The sequence below is a fragment of the Corvus kubaryi genome, unplaced genomic scaffold, assembly GCF_017639235.1.
Source record: "Corvus kubaryi isolate FWS band 111438036 unplaced genomic scaffold, C.kubaryi_AGA036_p1.0 67, whole genome shotgun sequence".
NCBI classification, from domain to species: Eukaryota; Metazoa; Chordata; class Aves; order Passeriformes; family Corvidae; genus Corvus; species Corvus kubaryi.
Window position 1 is genome coordinate 6,521,295 of NW_024582055.1, and position 24,989 is coordinate 6,546,283.

At 39.7% G+C, this 24,989-nt stretch overlaps 1 protein-coding gene across 2 annotated transcripts in view; it reads right to left on the minus strand.

Moving 5' to 3' along the window:
• Window positions 1-5,212: 5,212 nt before the first annotated feature.
• The window catches only part of SYNPO2 (synaptopodin 2), a 79,093-nt gene continuing 59,316 nt past the window's right edge, over window positions 5,213-24,989 (minus strand). The window contains exons 4-5 of one of the 2 annotated variants that reach the window (XM_042048563.1): window positions 21,748-23,930; window positions 5,213-9,974 (exon numbers count right to left, since the gene is read on the minus strand). In XM_042048563.1, the coding sequence (XP_041904497.1) occupies window positions 9,408-9,974; window positions 21,748-23,930 (2,750 nt within the window). In that variant the 3' untranslated portion in view covers window positions 5,213-9,407. Of the gene's footprint in view, window positions 9,975-15,336; window positions 17,593-21,747; window positions 23,931-24,989 lie in introns of those variants that run through there. The other variant, XM_042048564.1, reaches the window with a different exon arrangement.

A 24,989-nucleotide genomic window follows, 5' to 3' on the forward strand; every position in this document is an offset into this window, starting at 1 on the left:
TTTCCCCCTGAATTGCATTTACTGTTGGAACTTAAACAGCTATTTAGTACTGTCATTTAAGTGGATGGTAACTTGGGCTTGCGTGGCAAGGAAGCCGGAAACACCAAAGTCTGCGTGACTTTTGACTGTGCACATAGTGCATTTTAATTATGCCAACTTCCTTCTCTTTCCCCCAGAGAATGTGCCTCAGTATCTTGCATGGAACTGGCTGGAGTTGGTGGACAAGTAATCACATGAACTGGCTATACATTTGTTCATTATCTGAAGGCTGTTCCTTGCTACCGTGCTTTCAAGGAATATTCTTTAGCAGTGGTTGTGCTGTTTTCCATTCATTGACTTGCTATCTCTCTTTTCCAGGAGATTTCTCTTCCCAGGAATTAGTATTGCTAATCCATTAGCACAGATTTTTTTCTTTAAGCTTTTTGTTCATAAAAATACTTTGTGAGCAAACTGACTACATTTATCTACATTTATTGTTATGCCACCTGCTAAGAAGGAGAGGTTAATTGTTAACTGTACTTTGTTGAGAAAGAAGTGGCAAGTTGGTCTAGTTTTGCTCACTCATTTTGAAATTAATCACAGTTTCTTATTAAAGCCGTTTTCAAAGAGGCAGGAGAGAAACTCTTGCACCATCTTTCATAATTTTTCATGTATGTCACCTTTTCCCCCAGATTAATGGAAGTGACTCCTGATAGAAACCTGCCTTGATCTGGTGCCTTTGAGTATGTCTGTGCCATTTTTTTCCCTTTAGCGGCAGGGTTGATCCCCTTGGTAGCAGCTGAGTGTATGTTTTACATTACTGTTCAGACAGATACAGAAACAACCTGTGCTCCTTAGTAACAGACATCAGATCGAAGACATTGTCAGTGATGATTTGTCAATGGCTCATGGGGAGGCTCATGATTTAACAGGAGCTTAAGATTTGGTTCATTTGGATAGTTTTTGTTTGCTTTATTACAGAATTTAGGTGAGACTAGCATGGTGACATGGGAGAAAACAGGGGCTTCCATTATAGTAAGCAAATGTGGACTCCCCTTTAATTCTGGTATTTTAAACTAATCCTTCTACTGCCCTTGGAGGTTAATCTCTGTTCACTCAGCTGTGGTTACCATGAGTAAACAACTCCAAAGCCTTACATTCTCTGTCATGGGATTTGGTGAATTTTGTCTGCCAGACTGGGTCATAATTTGATCTGTGTCTGGAATTAGTAGTGTGTTTCTTCAAAGGACCTGAAGCTTCCTTCCTACTCCTTTTCTGAGCTGTAAGAATGTAATTGTGCTGGTTGTGAAGTATGCCTGACTGCTATAAATAGCCAGTGGATTATAGGTGAAGGTAAAAGCCAGGAATGTGCACGTCCAAGTGCAGCATTGCCCTTGTCCCAACAGCCTTGGGCAGTGCACGTGTTCTTTCCATTGCCGTGTTCTCTTCCGTTTTTAAGATGAGGTAATGACGTCGGTCCACCCCGTGCTGCTGAGGTCAGGAGTAATTAACTAACATCTATGTGGGACACATTAAATAGTGCTGCATGAATGCCTCCTATACCATCTGATTTAGCTCAAACTGTAAAGTTTTATGGCATTTGAGTTCCAGTGGACGTGCTGATAATGACACTGTTTGGTGTCTGGTGTCCTGACAGATCTCTAACTGTACCACAGCTTCTCTGTTGAAACAGAGGCTTTGTCAGGGAGAGCAAATAGTATGGATTATATGGACTGTGTACCGTTGCCCTCTGTTGGACAGCACTAGGCTTAGTCAAAGTGCTTGTCTTGTTTTGGGCTCGCAAAACTTTAGAGCAATAAACCTGATAATATTGGATAAGTAAGCTTGAAGTGTTTAGTGAGAAACTGACTGTCCTTGTTCCAGAGGTTGCACCAGTCCCTAAAATGCAGAGGGAAATAGAAGTTTGGAAACCTACGGTGTCCTACCGTCTGATGTAATAGAATCCTTCTGCTTTACTGGTAAAACATGATTTTATTTTTTCCCTCTTGCTCGCTGCCTACCTCACGTCTTCAGTGGCCTGTGAACATTCTGTGTATATGTAGGTGAGTGTTCAATATAATGTACTGCCTGTTCTTGAGTTTAACTATGCTTTTTCAGGAGGATTATATGTTGTGTCAAAAAGTATAATGCATTTCATAGGTACCGTAATATCTGAAAGGGAAATCGTGAATAATGGCAAGAATTTAAAACAGGAAAGTAATAAATATGAAAGGCACAAACAATCAAATTATTATCTGAGGGGAAAAAGGATTACCATGTGCCTTGGAAGTGCCCATAATCTTCATTGTAGTTGTGAACTTAGTCCTAAGCACTTTTGTGTTCTCTGCCCTCCAGTACACAGTTTATGGCAGAGCAGTCAGAGAAGTAGAAATTATTATAAAGGTCACAAGGAAAAATAAAGCTACTGTTGCTACTGTCTGAATGTTATTTGTTTGGATTGCTGCTCTCCAAACCTGTATTCATACTGCTGTTCATTTGAGGTTACATGTAGAGGAGTCACATCTAACTTCAGTAATAAACATCCAAACCACGGTGATCTGTATCTAATTCTGCAGGGTAAACAGCAACTTATTAAATGTAGGAAGAGATGAGCGGTGATCTGTTCCTTTGCGAAACCTCCAAGTTGATTTTGAAAAAGCATCTGCCTAAACTTCCAGAACTTACTTTATGCCTCCCAAAATAACAACAATCATCTCTTCACTGTCCTTGGGTGTATTACCTGGTCTGTTGATGATCCATTCCTCAAGTACAGAATTATCCAAACAGACCTCTGCAAGCCTAGGTGAGTTTGGAGTGGTGTAAGTCCATGCCTGGGGTCCTGGGATCCAGTCCACCTATTGAGGCATTTATTTGGGGGTGGAGTTAATTTCTTTTTAAGAATGCCCCTCCACATTGGTTATACAGAAGGCCAAGACAGCAACTTGAGCCTCAGCAGAGTCCCAGCTGAGATAACTCTCTATACTTGTGCACATCAAAATGAGGAAGTTCCTAATGGGAGATGCTATTACAAAATCTGATGAATGCCTTATTGTTTTGTCAATCACATTTTTAAATTCTACAGGCTACAAAAATCTACAGAACTGATGACACCAGTTCAGTGCTTGTAAATTTGCTGTGTTTTGTGGTGCTGCACATTTCTGTGTGAGGTGAAGTCCTTGCCCTGCTGGCATAAGTGGTAAATTAGTCAAGCTCCCGTTGACTTATCTGGGATCAGGATTTTGCTCCACGTGGTCAAAGGAGTTTTGTTGCCTTGGTTTGTTCTTCGTGTTTCTCTGAAATGGAGGTTTTCTCAGGGCATATTGATTCAGTAGGAAGATTTATTAATTTCTACACTAATCTTTTTATTTTATTGCCACATGGAAAATCTCTTGGGGTTTTAAACTGCCAGAGAAAGTAAAGAATGGTGAACTCCACAGACATAGTGGAGAAAATAATCTTCCTTCACAAAACCCATGTAGTTATGTGGATTCATGGTGGGAAATTACTTGGAAACTATAAAAGTTACCAGTATTGCTCATCTTCTTTAAACTATTCTTTTTTGCATAAAAGTAATTCACTAGGGAGTTTCAATATAAGTCCCGTGTTTGTATACAACCTGTTTTATAGGCAAAATATTTGCTTTTAAATAGAAACTCTCTTGAACTTACCTAAAAATCAGAGTTGATGAACACCTGATGGAAACTATTGTGTTTATGCTTATAAGCTTTTCTGTTAGAAAAAAAAACCCCAGAAACAAACATCAGAAATACCACAGAGCTAAGAATATGCTGACTTTATGTTGATTCTTGTTTTTCAAAAATTACTGACTTTCTGAGACTAAACTCAAGTGCATTCACTGCTAGTAGGAAGTGACTGATTCAAACTAAGATGGCTTAGCAAATTGTTAATAATATTGAAGTGTGGCAATTGTTTAATAGCTGCCACAGTTCAGTGAGGTTGGTCATGCTGGGAAAATAATACCAATACATCTATCATTCTGATTTAGAATTCTGTAAAGCTTCTTATTTTCCATTTTTGTCTTGGGCAAACTCTGCTTGTCTACAGCAAAAAAATATTTACAACATGCAACAATGTTTGTCCAGCAATTAGCACCTCCTTCCTTTGGTTTCCTTATTTATAGGGAAAAAAAGTAGTCATGAACCTCTGCAGTATTTAGACAAAATTACCCTTGGATTTTGACTTACTTTAAAGATAAAATTAGATCTAGAGGTTTATCAACACCTTCTTTCCTATATGTGTGCCAGTGTGTTGTAACCTTCCAGCTGTTTGAACTGCAGTGCAGCACAGTATGTTCTCCTAGTTCTCCATTAACATCTGTTAATTAACCATTACCTTTCTTTCTGCACAAGAAATTCCCACAAGTTTGTGTGCATGCACACAAACACTCCCGAGGTCATTTTGTTTTGAATGTGAAGTACTTGAGTCCTTTTTTAGGACTGAAAATGTGTGAAAAAACACCAAATATTTTCCAGCTTCTTGAGTGCTGTTTCTGAGTCAGCAGCAACACAAGGCTTCTTTTTAAGGTCCAATAATATATCCAGGGAACAATTTCAGAGCACAAGTATTCCGTTTGAGGAAAACCAGACGCTGGCCTGGAAAAATCCACCTTTCTGGACTTAAAATTCCTCATTGCACCAGCCTCACATTCAGTAAGGGAGCAGTCTGCCACACTGGAGTCCTTTTAAATGCTCGTAAGCATTGATGAATGCACCAGGAAATCGAGGGCATTCCGAGAAACCCAGAGTACATTCTCTGAAGAGTGAAACATCCTACAAAACCTGTGACTGCCTGGCAGAAAGATTTTTAATCTGTTGTGAATTACTGAAGCCAAGGGAGTTATGTTAAACTGTGAATCTGGCTTATGCTTGCTTTCTATACGATGTATTTAAGGACTTACCAAAGAAGAATGAAAATGTAGCCATGGAAAGGAATGGTAGTGAGTCTCTTATAACCTTGTAAATCCTTTGTAGAGCAAAGCTCTTAAAATGCTGTTGTGGAGCTTTTTCAGTTCCCCAAGTTTTACGTGCATCAATCACTTTTCTTGTACTGGGGACAAAATCCTGCTTGCTTTACAAATGCAAAAACTGCTTTGGGATTCATTTCATGTCAATAGTGAAAATCTGATCTGGCTTTCCACAGATAGATTGTTTATGCCATCCTTATTTCCTTAAGAGCTATTTATCCAAGTGGCCTGCATAGTGTAAAGACTGGGTTCACAATTTATTCACAATATTTATTTCACGTTTGAACAGTATGTTTCAAATGACAATGAACAACAAGAGAGTACAGCAAACAGAGGGTTAGGTGCAAGTAAAGTAGGCAAGTGACTACAATAAGTAGATTTTAGTTGCAGATTTTTATGGTTGGGATGAAAATGTTCAATCAATAAAAACAGTTCTGATTGTATTATTTAACCTGGGTAGATTGTACTTCACTGTGTTTCCTTCCTCTGCTTAGTCAGTATGGAAATGAAATTCCACTAAATTTGGTAAGTTGTCTTTTGACCTGATGCTGATTTAAGCTTCTAGAAGCTCAACCAGCACGAGGTCACTGACAGGCAAAGTCAGTGAATCTAAAAATGGTGCAGAAAAAATGAGATTAGGCTTTACTTGGGTTCAGATTATTTAAACAAACAGACAAGAATTTAGGGAAAACAAAATTGTGTTTCTCATCTGATTGGTCAAATCACTTTATTATGTGATACAATTTACATTGCTGGCATGCACTGTCAAATAAAGTGTCCTTTGCAGTGAGCAAAAGTCTTTAGAAGTGAAAAGTCTTTTATAAAGATAACACAGTCTCTTGCTACTAGGCAGAAATGCAGTGTGAATAGATATTTGGTTGTGTTAAAGCAAACCAAAATGAAAACAAACTATGAACAAGAGTTGTGAACATAATCATCTAACATAACTAAAGAAACTAAGTTTTCAGTTATATTGTGTATTCAAATGCTCTGTATGTTAACAGAGACATCTCTGAGGGTGAGCACAAAGCCAAAGATTTAAAATATCATGAGAAGTTTTTCTTCACATTTACTGAGCAGATCTGTGCATTCAAAAGCAAATGTGAGAAATACTTGCATTAATATATTCAGAACTCTCACACATCAGTCACAACTATTTGATAGAAAGATGCTTTGCTAGTGGAGGAATGGGGTGAAGAGCAGAAAGTGGAACATGCTGTGGGGTCCTTCTAAAGCTCTGATGCATTAATATTTCATTTACTGGTCCGGGCCTGCTGCTTTCTTTGAAATCCCTACATGGTCTCAATCTGGATTTAGCCTGATTTCCTTCTAAACAAGGCTATGTGATCTGTCTGCATGCCTGCCCTCATGTCTACCCTCCCATTAATAACTTCAAAAATGTTTGTTAGTCCCATTTCTCTGTGGCAGAGGAACAGATCTCAGAGACAATCCATTGCCCGCAGACTTTGTAAAAATAGACGGCATCAGGGAGGCCAGATCCACTTACCAGTGTTGCTATTGAGGGAAATGCCGCAGTGGGAACTTATTCCATATTAGATATGGGACAATCCACATGGGAAAGAGAGCTAGGAAATTGTCAGCAGGAGGAAAAAAAGAATCTGGAGTAGGTCGTGGTAAACACCCAAATGAATCTATGGTAAGATACAAAGCCATATGAAACTCAGCGTCAGGAATTCTCATGTTCATGGAAGTACTCAGTGATTAATTCCTACTTGTGAATAGAATGAAATTGTAAGGCTGCACTTTTTTTGTTCTAGGGGGTTTGACAGAAAGTCAATTATTCTGTCTGAAACTCTTTACTTCCATGTTTGTTGCATGCTTGGGGTGGGGAATTAGGGCTTCATCCTATAGAAAGTTTTCTCATAATGCTATGTGATCACAGCATTAAAGCCTTTCCAAGGTCACTTTGTATCATGATTTTTTTTTGCCATATCAAAATTTAAAACCACTTTTGGCAATTTTTAATTGCATGTTTCTTAAAATTAAGCACACATTAGCTTCTGGTAGATGCATGACCTCAGAATTCACAGCGCTAGTTTCAATGGGAATGTAAAAGTTAGATGTCCAATTCTTAGAAATGAAATAATGGTGTTGGGTAAAAATATGCCTCACTGCAAACTCATTAATCTGGTTTTCTGTTTAATGATGTAAAGGAAACAGTTTAAAACAGAAACCTGAACTTGACCTGAAAACAGGGACTTGTTTTGTTATGGTAATATGGACCACAGGTCAGCAAAATATGTGAGAGGTATGCACTTTTCAGAATGTAGGTCTTCTGTGAAATGCATACGCACTGGTATTTATTAAATGGTTAAGGCCTTGATGACCTTGAATGATAAATTTCACTGAATTTCAATTTTATTTATAATTTAACTGAAATTAAGTGAAGATTTGGCATGTACTTCCAAGGCAATAGGGTTAGATCTGAGGATAAGCCCTCAAGGATAAGGGGACTTCCACAGTCCCATTGGTGGAATATTCCCAATTGTGATAAAAGGGGACATTAAGGGACTCTGCAGAGAAACATATATTTTTGCCTGTGTGGCAGGAAAATTTATTCTGATTATGTACTTGTATAACTCTGAGGTGCAAAGCTCATTTTCAGGCATATCATGGCAGCCTTGTTCATGTAATTTTTCTAAATCACCTTTTTTTTGCAAATTCATATTGTGAAATAAATCTGTAAAGTGCTATAGCAATATGATCCTATTCTAAAGGTTTACCACTCTCATATCTTCATTTCCTGACTGGTCAGAAGGATCAGTTGTATTTCAGGGAGACCTCTGCTTGGCTACAGAATTTCTGCCAACTTAAACTCATTAAAGCTATGTTTTTCATGTAATTATTTGCTTTTACAGGAAGTTCCAGCTCAACTGAACTTGGATTTAATTTTCCTTTTTCCTTTGTACCAATTATATTTTATAATTGCTATAAGTGAAAATTCTTTGTCGATGGGAATGTTTTGTAATGTATTTTTTCTTGCTGCATATATGTTTTAGTTCTTTCCAATCTAATCCCTTCACTCCCAGTGACAACCTTACTGAAACTAAGGATAGTTAAAAGTGCTTCTGCAGTAATGACTGCGCTTGACAGATCCTTCAAGAATTCCCCACAAAATAAGGATGATTGACAGCACTTTGTAAAACTTGGGGTGTTCATTTAATGCTTTAGCAACATCTAAACTACCCAGGAAGCTTGGAGTACATACATTTTTAGCCACATAATTCTATTGTTTAAATAAGCTGTAAATGCAAGGTATGTCTCACCAGCAAAAATCATCCACCATCCCTTCAGAGCCATCAACATCACTTAGGTATAGCCAACCACCCAAATATTTGCTCCTAGACTCGCACTGTGTACTACATGTCAGAAACCCTCTGTCACATACAAATTTCTACATAGAGCAGGAACTGTCCTTGACAGACAACTTATCTATGTCTTCCTAACTGAGGATACAACTCAAAAGCTTTCTAAACATTGAGCTACCTTAGAAACATGAATAACTGCCCAGCCAATCAGATTATCAGGCATTGGAGCAGTAAATGCTCAGGAAAGAATTCATTTCACAGAGAAATAAAGGCTGTTCAGCCTATGACATGTTTGATAGTTTATTACGAAAATTACTTGCAATCCAGTTTAAATACACTCCTCATCTCTTTTGTTGTCCAAGTATCATGGTATTGATCTCTATTAACAATGCCTTTCTTCCTGGTGTTTTCAGATAAATTACAAGATGTAAAACTTCATTGAAACTATCTTGAAATCCATCTGAAATGAGTGACTGTGTATGATTTCCTGTATCTACATATTGTGGCGATTCAGGTACCATTGCCACAGATGTATTTTAAGTGTTGCTACAGTAAAGATATTCACTGATTTACCCTCTTAGCTCATTATAGAAATGTAGTAAAAAACCATATGGCAAATAAGTCAGTGCTTCAAAGTCTTCCACTTCCATTATACCTTTTGCAATTCTGACTATATTTAGTAACTTGGAATCCATGTCAAACACACTCAGAAAACCTACAAGATCCTGTAAAATACTTCTTGGGTTTAAAATGCCCTTATTTTACTTTTTTTTTTTTCACATTAGCTTAACTGCAAGCATCTTTGCTGTCACTTTCTACTTCCTTGCTAGATTTTTGCATCGAGTACATGGAATGCCCCACTTTCATCTCCCCCCTCACCCCAAGAAATGCGTATTTTTGCCTTTTGACAAACAGAACAATCTTAGGTGTAAAACTGAGTCTATTCTAGAGGCTGCTAGCATTGCAGTCATGTGAAAACTGTGCTCCATTCAATTTCGTCTCCTCATTTTTTACTTCAGAGATTGCCAGGCCAGCAAGAAACTTTCCTTCTCCAACTCAAATCTTAGGGCTTGTTAAGCTGGAGGAAGGGAAAATGCACTAGGCCCTTCAGCTGCTCATGTTGGATGCCTCCATCCCCTTGGCTGTGGATTGTAGTTTGAATCAGCTGTTGACAAGCAATAGTCAGACCTGGAATCCATGGACATTATATCAGGATCTGTTCTGGAGCGCTGAGTGCAGTAGGGATACTGCAGCTTAGGGCCAGCCTGGGCAGGGACATTTGGGGCAGACAGGGAGCTTTTTTGGGGTGATAGAACCCCCGATTGCTTCCCTCCTAGTAAGGCTACGCTACCACTCGGGGCTGGAGCCTCATAAGAAACTTTAAGTTTCCATTCATCTGGTGGCTCAGGAAGTGTTTTCCTGCGAGCAGCTGATACCACGTTAGCAGCAATGGATTCCTGCATACTTTGGGGGCCAAAAGCTTCATCCACTAGGCCAAGGGGAGATCTGGCCGCTGCTTCCCAGGGAGTCAGTCTCTTGCCAGGCTTGTCAGCTGCTGCATCTGGCTTGCTGAAGTAATCAGGGGCAGGCTGAAATACAAGAGGAGAAGTAGGAGACATGGCTCGAGGAATGAATGAAGAAGGTCTCCCAGGAAGCGATAATGAGCGGCCACTGCTTCTTCCCTAGGAAGACAAAATACCAAATATAGTTACAGTTATTAAACAGCAAGATAGGAAGCCCCTTCTCTTCACTTCCAAACTGGAACAAAATACCCTGAAAGCATGTGACATCCTGGCAGTCCCTTTTTATGTTTACGAGTATCTTTTAGAACTTTAATTAACTGGAAAGGCAGGAGGTAGAGAAAGAAACAGGAACAAAGACGCAGCAAATTGAATTTTTGAGGAAAGTAAGCAGACCAAAGACAGGCTTTTACTGAAAAAGTACAATGGCGTTAGTAACTGTGCAGCTTTCCCACTACTTAGCTGGTGTGCCTTGCTCTGAAAAGACCATTCTTAATGCAAAGGGGAGTCATGTTGTGACAGTTCTCTGTGTGTTTACAAGATTCTTTCTAACATTAGGCACAGCCTAATTCATCTGGTAATAGGCTCTGTCTAGAACATCTGTCTAAGAACATATCTTTGGCAATCTCCTTTTAAGAAAGGCTTTTCTTACTGAAAAATTATTAGACTTATCCTAGTTTTCACTTTTTGGGGCACAAAAATGAACACAAGCAATTAAAGGCGTTAATGCAATCATTCAGTTAATACCCTTACATGACACTACTTTTGGCTTCTTTAAAAGGCAATGCCCTCGGAATTTCAGTACATTCCGACCCACTTATAGGAGCAATCCATTCATTTTTGTCAAATCCTAATCTTCTTAGTAATGCAGCACTTTGAAACAGAAACTGTGATCATGAGAAGGTTCTGCTGCTGCAGCCATTTGGCAGCACACAAAGCAGGTACAGCCTGTTCCCAAGCCAGACCTGCTCTCTGTGTTTCACAAATTACATTTTCTTAGAGCCTCTGTAAATGTGGTTCCTAAACTCACTGATTTACACTCATTGATTCATGTCTTCAGGCTTAAATGCCTCTAATTCTGAAATCTGCTGTGAAATTCCTGGGTTGTTTTGCCACGGGCTTTGCTAGAATCTCATCTGAACAACATTGGTCTGTATTACTTTTCCTAATGAGCTTCCCAAACTTAAAATACTGTGAGCATGAACTAGAGAGTAGCCAACAGGTGTGTGGTCAGTCAAGGTATAGCTGATCTAGCAAAGATTCCATAGAAATGTCACATTTTAAGTTTTTCTGCCGCAGGATCTTGCTGCATTTGAGAAACTTGACAGGCCACAGCTTCGCGCAGGCTTTTAAGTCATGTTCTAATAGCAGCCTTTTGTACGAGAGGTGGAAGCTCAAGAGACTTCAGATTTCATCATTTTCAGTCAGTTTGGTGGTGCTTAATCTGAATCGCTTTTAAAAAGTGTAGTGACACACAGAGGTTATGTCATGAGAGTTTTGACAAGTTTCACAATTGGTGCTTTATGACAGGACTATCCTTTCACCTCTTAGCTATGATCAGCTATTTCCAGTCTGCATTTTCAGAGAGGAAACTCCCCAACATTATTAATCCTACCCACACACACCCCTATGTTAGAAATTAACCAGATAACTCAAACCACAAGAAATTAAGTAGTAATTAAGAAAATAAAGCAATTGAGAAGATCAGGTTGTAGAGAGGGATGAAAAAGTTGATCAAACAGGTCCACCTCGTTAGTCTACCTGTGTTAGCTCCTCCCAGGAGGGTTCTAGAACATTGTCCATGCTGAGTAGATAGAAAAGTTCCCCTTTTTTAATGGAAATTCCAGTTCAAAGCCCTGTGAGTACTTTGTAGGATTTCAGAGATGCAGAGGGAAATGATACTGTTGAAACAAGTGTTGGATAAAATATTTGGCTTTTCAAGAGTCATATGAAGATACTGTTTAGTCTGTCCTGTTCAGAGAAAAACTCCAGAGTTCATCAAGTTATAGAAGCATCTTTTTGGCATAACCATTAGTGATAGAACAGGAACTAATTGTCTTTGACGGAGTTTAATCAGAGAGTGATGAGTTATTAAGTGTATTTCACTACTTTTTTTATCAAAATGAGTCATTCTACTGTATTATTTAGGTAGAAGTCCTGGTCTGGGCTTTTCTTTCCCACTTGATAACTCGTCTTTAGAAAAAAGTTCTGGAAACAGTCTGGGTTTTAACTTTCAAGTTCCAGAATGTGAAATTGCATGTCTGTTTCCTCTAGCTTTGGTAAAGTAAGGATAATCTCTGCTTCTGTGAAGTAAGGACGGAACAGTTTAACTAACTGTTAACTTAGTTTAACTAAGTGTTTAACTAACAGTTGTCTTCTTGGGTTGTAAGAGGATGAAACCTGTGAGGGCAAATAGCATTCCAGATGATTTACCTGGAAGAAAGCTGAAGTATATGGGAAGATCCTTGTCCATTCCATAAGGGTCTGATGGAATTTGAGGAAAAATCTGAGATTCCCACTTACTAGCTAACACACTGCTTTGGTATTCAGCCCCTTCAAGCTCACAAACACAGACTTAGGAATTAAGACAACTTCCACTCACTAGAATTCACCATTCATTTGCTGCAGGACAGCAGCAGCCAGACGTGCTGACACTTTCTAATATTTTCCCTTCGTATTTAAATCTTGGAGATACATCTTTTGACAAGCTTGTACTAAAGAGAATGCACAAACCCCAGACCATAAGTGACACAGTGGAAAATATGGAGTGCAAGTAGAGAATAATTACTCTCCCCTCTGTCTCCCTTAAGCTACAAGAAAATCATAAAAAGAGGGGTAGAGATTTTCCGTTCTTCACCTCAGAAATCAAGGAACAAGGGAGAGAAAAGTGAAATGCTACCAGAATTATTGTTTTATCACATTTTGTATTCCTGTACTATTGTGGTAAAACAGTGAAGAGAAAATTGAAGTATCATGCAGCAAGACAAACTAGAGCCCTCTACACGGAATAATTTTGTTTTCTCCATTGCCTGGATGTTTTCAGAGGGAAAGACCTTTTCTACAATAGTTATTGGAGGGAAAGTGATTCCTAGGTGTGAAGAAGAGGAAAGGCTGTTCAGAGCTGTCCATGCAATCACACAATCCTGACAGCTGCTGACTGCCTTGGGTGTCTGTGCAAGCAGGTTAAACTGTTTAGGTTAGGTTTAGGTTAACACTGATTTTTAAAATGCAAACTAGTTATAAACTGCTCACTGAAGCAAGCATTTATTGCACTGCAAGAATCTTTGATATTTATGTGTGTTAATATAAACTAAAATTTATATAATATTACTTCCAAAAGTAACTATTTCCATATATAAGTGAATGAATGTAAAACTTAAAAAAGGTGTATGCATGTATAGATTTAGTTAATGTAAGATGGATGAGTGTGACTGTCTACCTTTGATTCAATACTTTCTTTATAGTCAGGAAAAATGGGTTCTTTGGAACTTAGAGCTATTTCAATTTTCTTGTTAATTATAAAAAGCTGAAAGACAAAAAGAACAATACTTAGGTTTATAAAATAGTGCAAATTTTAAAGGCAGGAGTCAGAAGGGTATTTTTCCTTTTCCAGACCAAATGTGAATGCAGCAGCTGTTTTCCTGTCTCAGGTGCCACAACTCCTTAGTAAGAGAAAACTCAGTGTGTGTGTGTTTACATGCCACAGCTGCCTTTTTACCAGTCAAGGAGACAAAAGTGAGTTGGACTCTGAATAGTCCAGTGAAACTCTCTCAACATAAACTCCTCCCTCATGAAGTCACTTGAAGAAATTGGACCTTGGTGTCCAAGTCATTAAAGCAGCTTTATTTTTATCTTTTCATTATGGTCCTGGTCTTTAATCCCATATCAAAGCATGCTAAAATCTGAGTTAACAATAATGCCTGGATGCTGTTTACACAGGAAGGGGGCAAAGGAGGAGGAAGCAGATAAAACAGTTGTTTTACCTCAAAAAGTGACTCTGTCTTTATAAAAAGCCAGAGTGATGCATTTCTCCTTTGGATTTCTGTGGGCTTGTAATGGCCACTGCAGTTAGAGACCAAACCACTGAGAAAATGGTAGGACAAAATAAAAAATACTGAATTTTTATGCCTTTCAATTCTTTCCTTCTTTCCATTTTTTTTTAACAGGAAAGAAGCACTTCAGCTTTTTAAACTGACCTGAGTGTAGAAGGGAGACATACTGTTAATATCATTACAGCTTTTTTTTGTCCCAAACTATTTACTATTTAAACTTTATGTAATGAAAAAATAATTTCTCTCTGAAATGCTGACAGCTCTGCAGTAAATGCTACAGCTATTTTACAATACAACTACCAAAAGTTTTGAAATCAAATGGGAAAATCATATTTATTTGAAACTCTTGAAATATTTTACAATTGAATAAAATGGGAATGAAAAAATTTGAGTAATGGCAGGGGAGGGGGGAATCTCACCTGTATAGTAACTAAAACCTTGTCAGTGACTGTACTGAGACCAGGAATAGATTAGAATAGCATAGTTCAGGCCTGATCCTGACTTCCTCAAAGCTGTCTTGTCAGGGCTTGATTATGAAAATTTATAGGGAATTTTAGGACTGGAATCTGATTTATTCTAAATCCAGATTATTTCTAAAAATGGTATTATTTCAGGTGAGAACAATCTTGTTTTCATAATCTGTTTACAAAATAATGAAACAGGTACTGTCATTCTTCTCACGTAAGTTTTGTGACAAATTTTACTTTTGAAAATAAAGTGCTTTTTAGTTGTTAGGCCTTCACTACAGCAAAATGCCTGTGTGGTTAAAAAACATAAGACTATTGCTAACTTGTCACAAATAATTTAGTTAGCTCACTTTGCACCTTTGTGAATGAAAGAAAATCAGCTTTTCATTATCATTTAATCTTTATCCATATGCAGCTCTCAAAATACAATACATTTATGCCTATGGAAAGCAAATGGCTGAAACTTTTGACCATAGGCGTCTTAGATTTCCTTGGAATAAACCTTCATTTCTTGTAAGGAAGAACATTTGCTGCCACCTTCTGGATTTTATATTGCACAGCTATGAGTGCAAAGTTGGCCCTATTTTCTGACATTTCTACCTTGAGAAGTGGTACCACTGCCTGCTTTCGAACTGGTTTGACAGAAATCTTTGTCTGAAGTGTCCCATATTTCCGTGCAAATGTCCCTACGTGTGAACATTCACTCTGAGAGCCTTATGCAGGCTCAATAGGAGCACCAAGATTTTATAGCCTGTTCCAGCCCCATGTCCTGTGAGTCAGGAGGGTTTTATTCATTCCTACGAGTATCTGGTGGTTCAAGCCCTGCTGCAGGACCCTGTTTCAGTGTGCTCCATGACAGTATTCCAGGGTTTAGTCTGGGTCTTGAAAAGCTACCTTGAAGCAATGCTAGTGAAGTTGGAAAGTCAGCTATTCCAAAGCTCTGAAAAGCAAGCACCATTGCCCAGTGCTGATGCATTTTGATTAAATTTTAGGATTTCTGTGACATCTGGTGCCAGTTCAGGGCTTTATTTAGGAAATATTAGGATTCTCTAACACAGGAGTATATTGTGAACAAAGGTGCTTTTGCGGGTTGGGATTCATAGCTGGTCACTGAGGATTCCCTTTGTGGAATTCCACCTGGAGGCTGCCATCTGTTAACACTCACAGAAGGATGTTGAGGATCACATTCTTTGACAGAGTAACTGGTGCATGTACTGCTGGACTCAGCAGATGCCTTGAAGTGCCTTGAACTGGACACCCAAGGCTACCGAGTGTCCTGGTGTCAGTGCTGCTCAATTCATGCATTATTTAGTAATTTGTAGAATGCAGCAGTGTAAAGATGAACTCTGGCTTCTGAATGATTTGGGTGCTGACAGCAAAAGTCTGTAAGAAAATAATTCTGTATCAAGGGCACTTTTTGAAGAGTGTGCATTGATTAAGGAATGGTGCTGAGCACGGGATGATGTCAAAACAAAGCAGGAAAGAGCTGTTTGTCAGATGGGCATCCCTGATTGGAGTCCTACAGCAAAAATAGCAGATATGACATGATTGCAGATGTTCTGCCCACACAAACACCCACGGAGGTTGGATTAAGCTGACACAGGCAACAAGAATTCCAAGTGCCTCACTTTGCAATCCAAACAGCAGTGTTTAATATTATTTTTCTCATAATTCTGTATACACAGCGTCAGATGCTTACTTCAGTACTAATTCAGTACTCTAGGAAGAAAACCAAGTGTACCCAGATGCCAGATATTTTGCTTTTGTTTGCAGTATAGAGCCATGTACCAGCAACAACCTGCATAGTGAGGCTCTGAAAAGTACAATTCTCACAAATCGAAGGCAAAAATCACTAGCAGTTATTTATGGTTTTTGGGGAAAAAAAATCTTTCTTTTAAAACCTGAAAATATTTGTCCATAGGTTTTTACTGCATGCAAACTTTTTTTTCTAATAGAAATGCACGGAATTCATTGCTTCTCAATCAGTTAAAGCTCACGCTGAAACTGAATGTTGTGCTCCTTGTCACCCTTTGTAACCCAACATGTGCTCCCATGATTGGGAATGTATTTTAGTTCTGTAATGTTTCTCTTTTTCTTCTCTTTGTTGTATGTTTATTAAAACCATTACAATCTGCTGTTTCACATCTAGATGGAAACATCAAGAGAAACACTCCCTCTGTTCAACAGTTCAGTCTTGACACCTATTTAGAAATGGCCTGGTTATTTTCATAGCATCTTATCTTTTAATTGCCTGGAACTGTGAGGGGAATCGCACAGATCTCTGTCTTAAAAGTGTACAAAATAATCAGGATTCTTGTTTGAAAATGCTGTATTTACATTAATTCCCCACACAGGAAGCCTTCATCCAGCTAGTCAATCTGTAAATTCAGTAAGTTATTTCTCTCATAGCTGAGTTTTCTCAGCCTAAGGGAGTGTGCAGTTATTATAATACCACAGGTGTTTGTGCAGGTTTCACATGCACTGCAATTAAAAAGTTTGTCAAGATCATTACACTCAGGAATAGATTTTTCCTTTAAATTCTGTAGAGGATAAATGGAAACTTGATTAGCACATAAAGAAAAAGTCTTTGCCTGCCTTATTTAAGGAAGCAAATATTAAACCCATGGGATTACTGTCATATGGTTTGTCTTAGCTTGTAAAGGAAGAGTTCAAGTCTGCATCTATAGAGATCCTTTCAACATAGAGCTTCAGGATTTTTCCTACTATTTAAATCACTCGATAAAGAACCTGAAGTGCTTCCTTTAGTAAGCAACCAGCCTGAAAACCACTAATCAAACATAACTCTTGGGTGATTCCAACTCCTCCTTTTTGTAATGGCATGCAAAAGTAATGTCTACTGTAAAATAAGGCCAGTTGTTGTCATGGGTACTGGGAATTTGTGATGGTAGCACCAAGAGTGCCGTGAAATGACCAGGCTCACATATTTTTCTAAGAGATCTACCACCAGTGAGTTCATTCAGAGCTTCTGAATCCACAGGTTTTTGAAGATCTTGTCAAGTTCTTCTTCGTATAGGGTTTCAATTCCAAGCTGAGTAGAGTCATTATAAAATACCATTTGCCAAGCTGTGTAATTAAGGCTTGCACTTGCCGTGCCAAACCACCAAAGCAATCAGTGGAATCCTGGGTGTTTGACTTCAGGTAAAGAAAGTTGCATCATGTAAAAAGGCAAGACTGGAAGAGGGAATCTTTTTAGAACCAAAGGGTTTGGAATTTTAAAGCTAGCAAATCTGGAAAAGGATCCTGGAAAAAAGGAGAAAGATTTTGCATAGTGTTAGTTGTTGTCATTTCCCTGGTATTCCCCTGCCTCACAGTGTACAGAGCATTCCCTGGTCCAGAATGGCTGAAGCAGCAGCCTGTGAGGGGCAGGCTGGTCCTTTGTTGAGGTCTCATCCTGGATACTTGATAAGCAATGCTCCTCCCAGATCATATTATGTGGTGTGAAGTTGTCTTTATAACTGCTTACAATCTTTTATCAGGGTTCAACAAAAAAAACATTCAACAAAAGTCTGGAAATAGTCAGCCGTCTCTATATGCAGAATAGGTGAGCCCCTCTTGCTGATTGTTCTTTTACCTTCAGTACTTTAAAATCCTGACAGGTATTTTATCCTGTGTAGTCGCTGGGTTTTTGTGGAGTTTTCTCCTCCCAGCTTGCCTCCCTCTAATCCCAGTAGTATTTTCTCTCAAAATTTCTGCTCTGCCACTTGGCACTAATTTTTCTATTTGAACCACACACAAGCTCCACATTTCCTAATTTTTTTGAGCCTGCTGATACCTCAATCTCTTATTTTTTGTTTCTTCCTTAAGAGAGCAGAAACAAAAAAAAAATGAGGCTTACTTGTAAGAGATGGTAGTGTTTACTCTGTAAATGTTCCTACAGGGAAAAGTCATTGAAATCTCTTTCTGGCTGTTTCATAATATATTATTTTTTGGTGGGCAAGAACATGGTAAGAGTGGTTTCCCTAGAGCAGGGGGGAGAAGTTAAGTAGTTCTTTGTTGAAGAACTAAATTTTGTCTTTGATTTTTGCAGCAAAAATTCTAAATTTTTGTCTGAAAGCCACTCATCTCCAAATCAAAACTATTCAATTCAGTTTTATGGCAAGATGTTTATAACCAAATCATAAATTGAAGGTATAGAAACCCTTGACTGAGGTAGCTGTTTTTATGAAAAGGCCGTATAGAATGGGAGATCAAAACTGGTGCAATATAATACTTCCAGTATGTGCTGTAATTAAATGTGTTAAAATCATCATAAAACACTTAAATTCCTCTTTTAATGTGAACATACTGGAAGTATTGTTACAAGTGCTGGCTTTAAATTCACTGTTAAATGTTCTTTCATAGTAAACATGACAATTGCATCTTGGCAGCCTTGCCATATTATATAAAATAATTCTAATCACTTTTTCAGAAAACCATTACAAAAGCTCACTGCCCTTTCAAAGTGAAATTTCAGATGACTCTTCTACACAAACCATTCATTTCCTTGACATTTCAGCTACGTTTGACATTATCTTTAGCTTTTCGTCTGGACCCGTGACAATGAACAGCTCAGCTTTCCTCTAAATATGTGCTTCACGAGAGATTACATCTTGGATAAACCTGTTACTCTAGGCAGACCAGTCTCCTGAAATATCAATTAGAATTAAAGACTTACCTGGTCAGTAAAAAGAGCCTTGAAGCCAAGTCAGATTCAAGTCCCATGCATGTAGAATGATGTGTATATAAGACAGAATTCAGAGTTGGGCTTTGAATGGGATTTTCAAAAGATCCAAACTGAGTGAAGAGCACTAATGTCATTGAGACTTTTGTTTTTAACTCTTACTGGTGCTTTATAAATCCTTCTGTCATTTTTCTAGGCCATGTGAAATACTTGTATTTGAATCCAAATGTGATCAAAATTCCCATTTTCATCATAGATGCACTTTGTAAGCTCCTGTGTTTTGTAGCCACAGGCATCAATATCAACACTCGTGGTGGAAGAACAAAGCTGCTATAAATCTCCTCATTAAGGAAATATTCTTTTGGGGATGAACAAGTACAGAAGTGTGATTATAACTTACAGATTTGCTTTACAGGAGGAGACTAAGCAAAAACATGGCAATATGAGGCTGATTGGATTTCTTTGTCTATCACAGCACTACTTACCTTTGGTGGGTATCTTTATTCTGAGTACATACTGGTGTCTTAAAGTCTACCTAAAACAGTGTGTGCAACTCCAGATTGAACTTGGAAAGAGGGGGAGAAAGGAGGGAGGAAAGGGAAGGGGAAAGGAGAGAGGAAGGGCAGGGAGGAGATTTCATATTATCAGGCTAGCATAGGGAATAGACTTCCCCCAAAAACATACTGGCAGTCTGTATGTGGAAGTGAAACAAAAAAATAGCAGCCAAACCAAAGAAAAAAGCCACAAACAGGCGGAGAGGAAAGGGACAAGTTTAATGATAGAAGAAAAGCACAGATATTGACAGTGGAAAAAAGGTAGAAGGGAGATCTCCAAAGGACTAAAATATTGCTATTTTCTATTTCCAGGTAAAGGCAGTATAAATATTTCTTGAGTTTTCCAGGTTTTTTCTCCCTGAATCTCCTATCACTTTTCTGAATTTTAAGGGGGAGATGGATCCCTTGGTCATTTTCTTCTAAAGCAGTCAGTATCCCAATCTAAAATTTAAAGGGGAGAGTGCAATTTTGGAGGTCTGAAATTCAGAGGAGTGTTTTTTATTGGCTTGATTAGAGTTTTGAGTTCAGCCTGCTTTCTGCATGTGCAACCAAATGCATCCTTCTCACCTTTGACTGCAGTTTGAGTTACCGTCGTGGGACCAAACTATGGAGATTTTGTTCATACTCAGGAATGTTTTCTTTATCGAGATAGATAGTTCTACAAACCCTGCTATGATATGCAAGGTCATAATCTGGTCTGTAACTAGCTGAATGATAGTTTAAACAAATGTATCAACAGATTCTGCCATTTTTATTCACAGAGTTATGCTTTAATCTTTAGCTTCACACCTGGGATGGATTTTGATTCCCTTAGTTGAGAGAAACAATACCTTGTTTCAGCCCTAGCACCACTGATGCTGATGAAAGACATGCTAAACTACTCAAATATAGCCCCTTGATTTCAGCAAAGCTCTGTATTCCCTGCAGGATTATGCAGTACGTTTCAAGACCACAGGCTCTGAAGAATTTTCCACAGTAGCAGTATTTCAATCCTTAGTCCCCAATACGACAAGTAAAACATAAAAGTGTAAGACCAGAGTAAAAAGATTTAAAGTGGGAAGAAGCATTGTAGAGGCCCAAGTGAAAATAATAAAGTGTGTACAAGAGACCAGTAGGAAGACATGGTCATAATCATGATTTACTGGTAATTTCTGTGGCACAGAGTACTCTGGGAGCAAGAATCAGCACTCTACACTATAGGTAGCCCTCCAGTTTTCAGTCACTGTGCTTTCACAAGAAACTGGTGCATTACATTGCAGCTGCAAAACCCTGCTCACCTCTCTGACTGCTCAATAATTTTGATTTACAGGCTTCTCTCATACTTGCTGGGTTCAAGGCAAACTCTGGCTAAAACTATGCCTGCACATGGGATGTGAAATTTCCCCAAAATGGGAAATTTTTAACAATTTTTCCGGCTGTCTTTCCACCTCTTTTTAGTCTTCATAACACTCCAGCATCTCTTATAGCACATTCTCTGTGAAATCACAGAGGCAATTCATGATTTTGGATCACAGCTGATCCACATAGCTTACAAGCTAAGCCCCTGGCTGATCAATCAGATTCCTGTGGAAGGACCTTTGAGCCAGGACAGATTCTGAGTGAATTCAACGGGGCTCTGTGCAAGCCAAAGGTCTATCCAGTTGTGTTCTGCTAGTGATCAGTCAGAGTCTAACACTGTGTCTATTTTTCGCTATGTTAATAATACATATTACTATTAGTTAATAAGGCACTTCTTTTAAAAAAACAACCACCAAAGTCCTCAAATCCCTAGGTAATTAGAACACAGCTGGGGAGAGGGACAGGAAGAAAGGTGTTCTCTATTAATTTGACATACCAGGAATATTGCTTACTGTTTCTGTTATTGTAGTCCTAAAGCAAAAACCTAGTGTCCTGCTCACTTCACGCAATGGTACCTCTCCATTTCAGGATGTCATGTCTATAAAGCACCTGATAAAATGCATAAATGTGCTAAATTTTTTTATCTGTTTTGTTTCCTTTAAAAAGTTCAAATATTTTGGACCCAGATTTGAGGTGATACATCTGACATTCTTAAGTAAGCTAAGGAATAGCACTGGCACAGTCTGTGCGCCAGGTGACCACTGCAAACCCGTGACTGCAAGCAAAATGGACACTAAGTTTCAGCTACCAGGTTTACTCTTGAATAACCGATGGCTTCCACACCTGTGCAGTGACGCCAGCTTTCTTGGCTGAAAATTTTGGCCTTGGAGCAGTAAACAAAGAGGATGTGGTGGTTTCTGGCTTAGAAAACGCGGAGTAGCCTGTGGGTGAATATGATTCATTTCCTGGGAGAGAGGCATTTGACGAGAACAAAGGCTGGGAACCGTAGGCTGGCACGGAGTACACCGAAGAAGGCCGGGCCCTTGTAGGAGATCCAGCACCAGGTGGAAGGTAGGTAGGTAAAGGCAGTGTTTGCTTTGAAGTGGACAGCTTCGATGTCTGCTTCATAGCAAGGCTTTCCTTAGGTGGTTGGAAAGTAAATAAAGATGGATCGAGTTGATAAGGTTGATGTTTCATAATATCCAAAGCATTGAGACCTTTCTTAGGCTTTCTTTTTGTGCTTTTGGTAGCAGCAGCAGCCTTAGAGGAAGGCTTGGTAGCAGCAGGAGGGTAAGATGGGCAGTGGATGGGATTATAAGCAACGGGTGGAGGTGCTCGGACATTAGATGAGTATTTCCAAGAAGCTGGTAAAGATGGAGTTGGAGATGAGGCTCGTGCCATGTTTGCCTGCACAGTCTCTGAATCTACCACATACTTCTCCATTCGGGAATGCCTCCTGGCAAACAGCTGTGCTCCTTTCCCACTCATAGCTGGTGGCATCTCGAAGGGAGGCTTTGTTTCTCCAGCACTTGGGGTGACTGGTGTTGACTTGGGGGCAAGGTTTGGACTCGCCAGGTTGGCCTGAGGCCCTTTGAAAGGACCAGCAAGGTTAAGAGTGCTTGGGGGATGGATAGGAGAATGAGGATACTGTGGAGATTTGGGTGGTGCAGGATATGCTGCCTGAGGTGAGACTGGTGCTGGGAAAGAAGGAGGCTTGTTGGACGCTGCAGCTGAAGGTGACCAGACTGGTGAGACTGGAGCACCAGCAGAAGGAGACACCTTGAGTGAAGGCTTTGGAGCAACAGGAGGAGGGGCCTTTTGTTTAGATGCTTGAGTCTGCATGAAATTGCAAGCTTCTGCTCCCAAACTGAGGTAGTCTTCTTCAGGTCCTGACTCAAAACCAGCTCCGGTACCTTTTTTGCCCTCTGCATTGTGTACAAGGGACAACAGGGCAGGATTAGGACTTACTTTGGGTGCATCTTTGAAATTGAACATAGGTTTGGAAGTGCTTCTTCTCTTTGCCTCTTGCAGTATCCCGGTTCTTTTGGCTGGCACAGCAATCCTTTCATCCCTGGACGCGATGTGTTCTGTGGGCTCGGTGGCTGCCCACGCGGCCGGGGCAGCCTTGCTGGCCACAGGAGCTGAGACAGGTCTGTAGAAAGCCTCAGCTGGTGGGCTGACAGAGCAGTAAGGAGGCGGTGCTGCTGCATCTGAAAGGGGACTGGTGACATTTCTTACAGGTGAAAATGGTGCAGCTGCTCGGTTTTGAACCCCGGAAGGGAAGGGCTTTGCTGTTTTATTCAAAGATGCTGCTTTTTGAGCTCCAGAGGACTGAAAAGAGAGGTTTGTGCCAGGTGCTAAGCCAAAGCCATTTTGTTGTACCACCTTGTGATTCTGGCTCACATCTGTGTAGCTTTTGCTCACACAGGTCTGCTGTCTTGACATTTCCTCCTCTTTTGATTGATAGACAGAAGAGCTCACTTTCTGGAAGTTCTCCGTCATGGTGGTTTCCCTGTGCTCCTCTGTCTGCACTGTGTTTGCCTTCATCTCCTCTTGCTCTGCTGTAATCTGATCCATCCTCTGCCGCCTCTTGGCAAACATGAGGGCCCCTTTCCCTGTGCTGTCTGCAAGTGTCTGCATCTCCTCTCCACTTTTTGTCTTCTTTTCCACCTCGAGCAGACCGCTGTCCCAGTCAAATGTCACGATCTTCCCGTCCTTGTCAATGTCAGAGAAAAAATCTTCATCTATTTCCGACTCACTCGTTGCAAGCAAACTCACCTCGAAGGTGTTTTCCTTGTCCCCCTCTTCACCTTCACCCTCTTCCCCCTCGTCCTCGTAACGTTCTAACTCCCCAGTCCCGTAGCTGACTAAAGTGTATTTCCTCGCCCTTTGGCGGCGCTTCTTGAACATCAACACCCCCTTGGAATTGGGGTTGGGAGCTGCTGTCAGCAGCAGTGCAATACTCTTACATTTAGATTTGGCTTCTTTGACCTGCTTCTCCGACAGGCTCTCACTTCTTCGGAGCCCTGTGGAAAGAATCAAATTGCGCATTAAATTCATGCGGCCCACAAAATTACAAGGAGACTAACAAATGAATTTTTCTGTACTGAAATTTATCCAGTCCCTCCTTTTCCCATATTAAAGCATTTCTTTGCTTTCCTATGGAAATTTCACTCTACTCCAGTTTTTCTCCCAGTATCAGCTGTGTTGTAAATTCCATATCCAGCATTCCTTAGAGACGTACCCATGCAGGTTCAAAGGCTACATCACTTTCTTTAGGACTCTCTTAGTTCAACAAGAACATTACGTGTATCTTTATTTCCAGCATTCTTAATTTTTATTCCCAGCACCAACAGGCAGGTGATATTTTCGTATTTATTCAGTTTCTGATCTGGTATTTTCTAAGCATTGGACCACAGTTCCTAGGCTTACAGCAGCCAGTCCCTGCCAGCCAGGCCCATGACTGCTTGATATCTGAGACCTAATGAAACTGAGCATATTCTCTCTGACTCTGGTAGCAGCTTCTGCCATTCAGGTGTTTATTTTACACCTATAGATTGCAAACTTGCTAAAAGTCAGTATGCTATTATGTATTAGCTATTTAAAAGCAAGTATACATGCAGAAAGACATACACAGAAAATATTAGCATTAGCTTTCAGCCCCTTGGAAGATGTGGGAGTTTGCCCATGGTACTCAGTGAAAGCAGGTTTCAGTCTTTTAGCAAGCATTACTTGCCTGAAATCCAAAGTTTTATAAGATACAGCATATACAGAATATTTATTTTGGAACTGTGGCAAGAGTGAATACACATTTAAGAACAGAATCAAGGAGACTCAACTAACTTCTCAAGGGTACTCACTAGATTATCAATGGCAATATTTCTGAAACCATAAACTACTGGTTTTCATCAGGTCATGTGGAAGAGGAACAGATGCAGCTGCAAAGCTAATGGATGTGCTGGACATCAGTGTGACTGCTTCCTTGTAATGGGACATGGAGCATGTGCCTCATGGGGCAACACTAGTCAGGTGGTGTCCCTGCTGCTTTCCCTTCCTCATACTCTGCCACTGAATCTCATGAATGA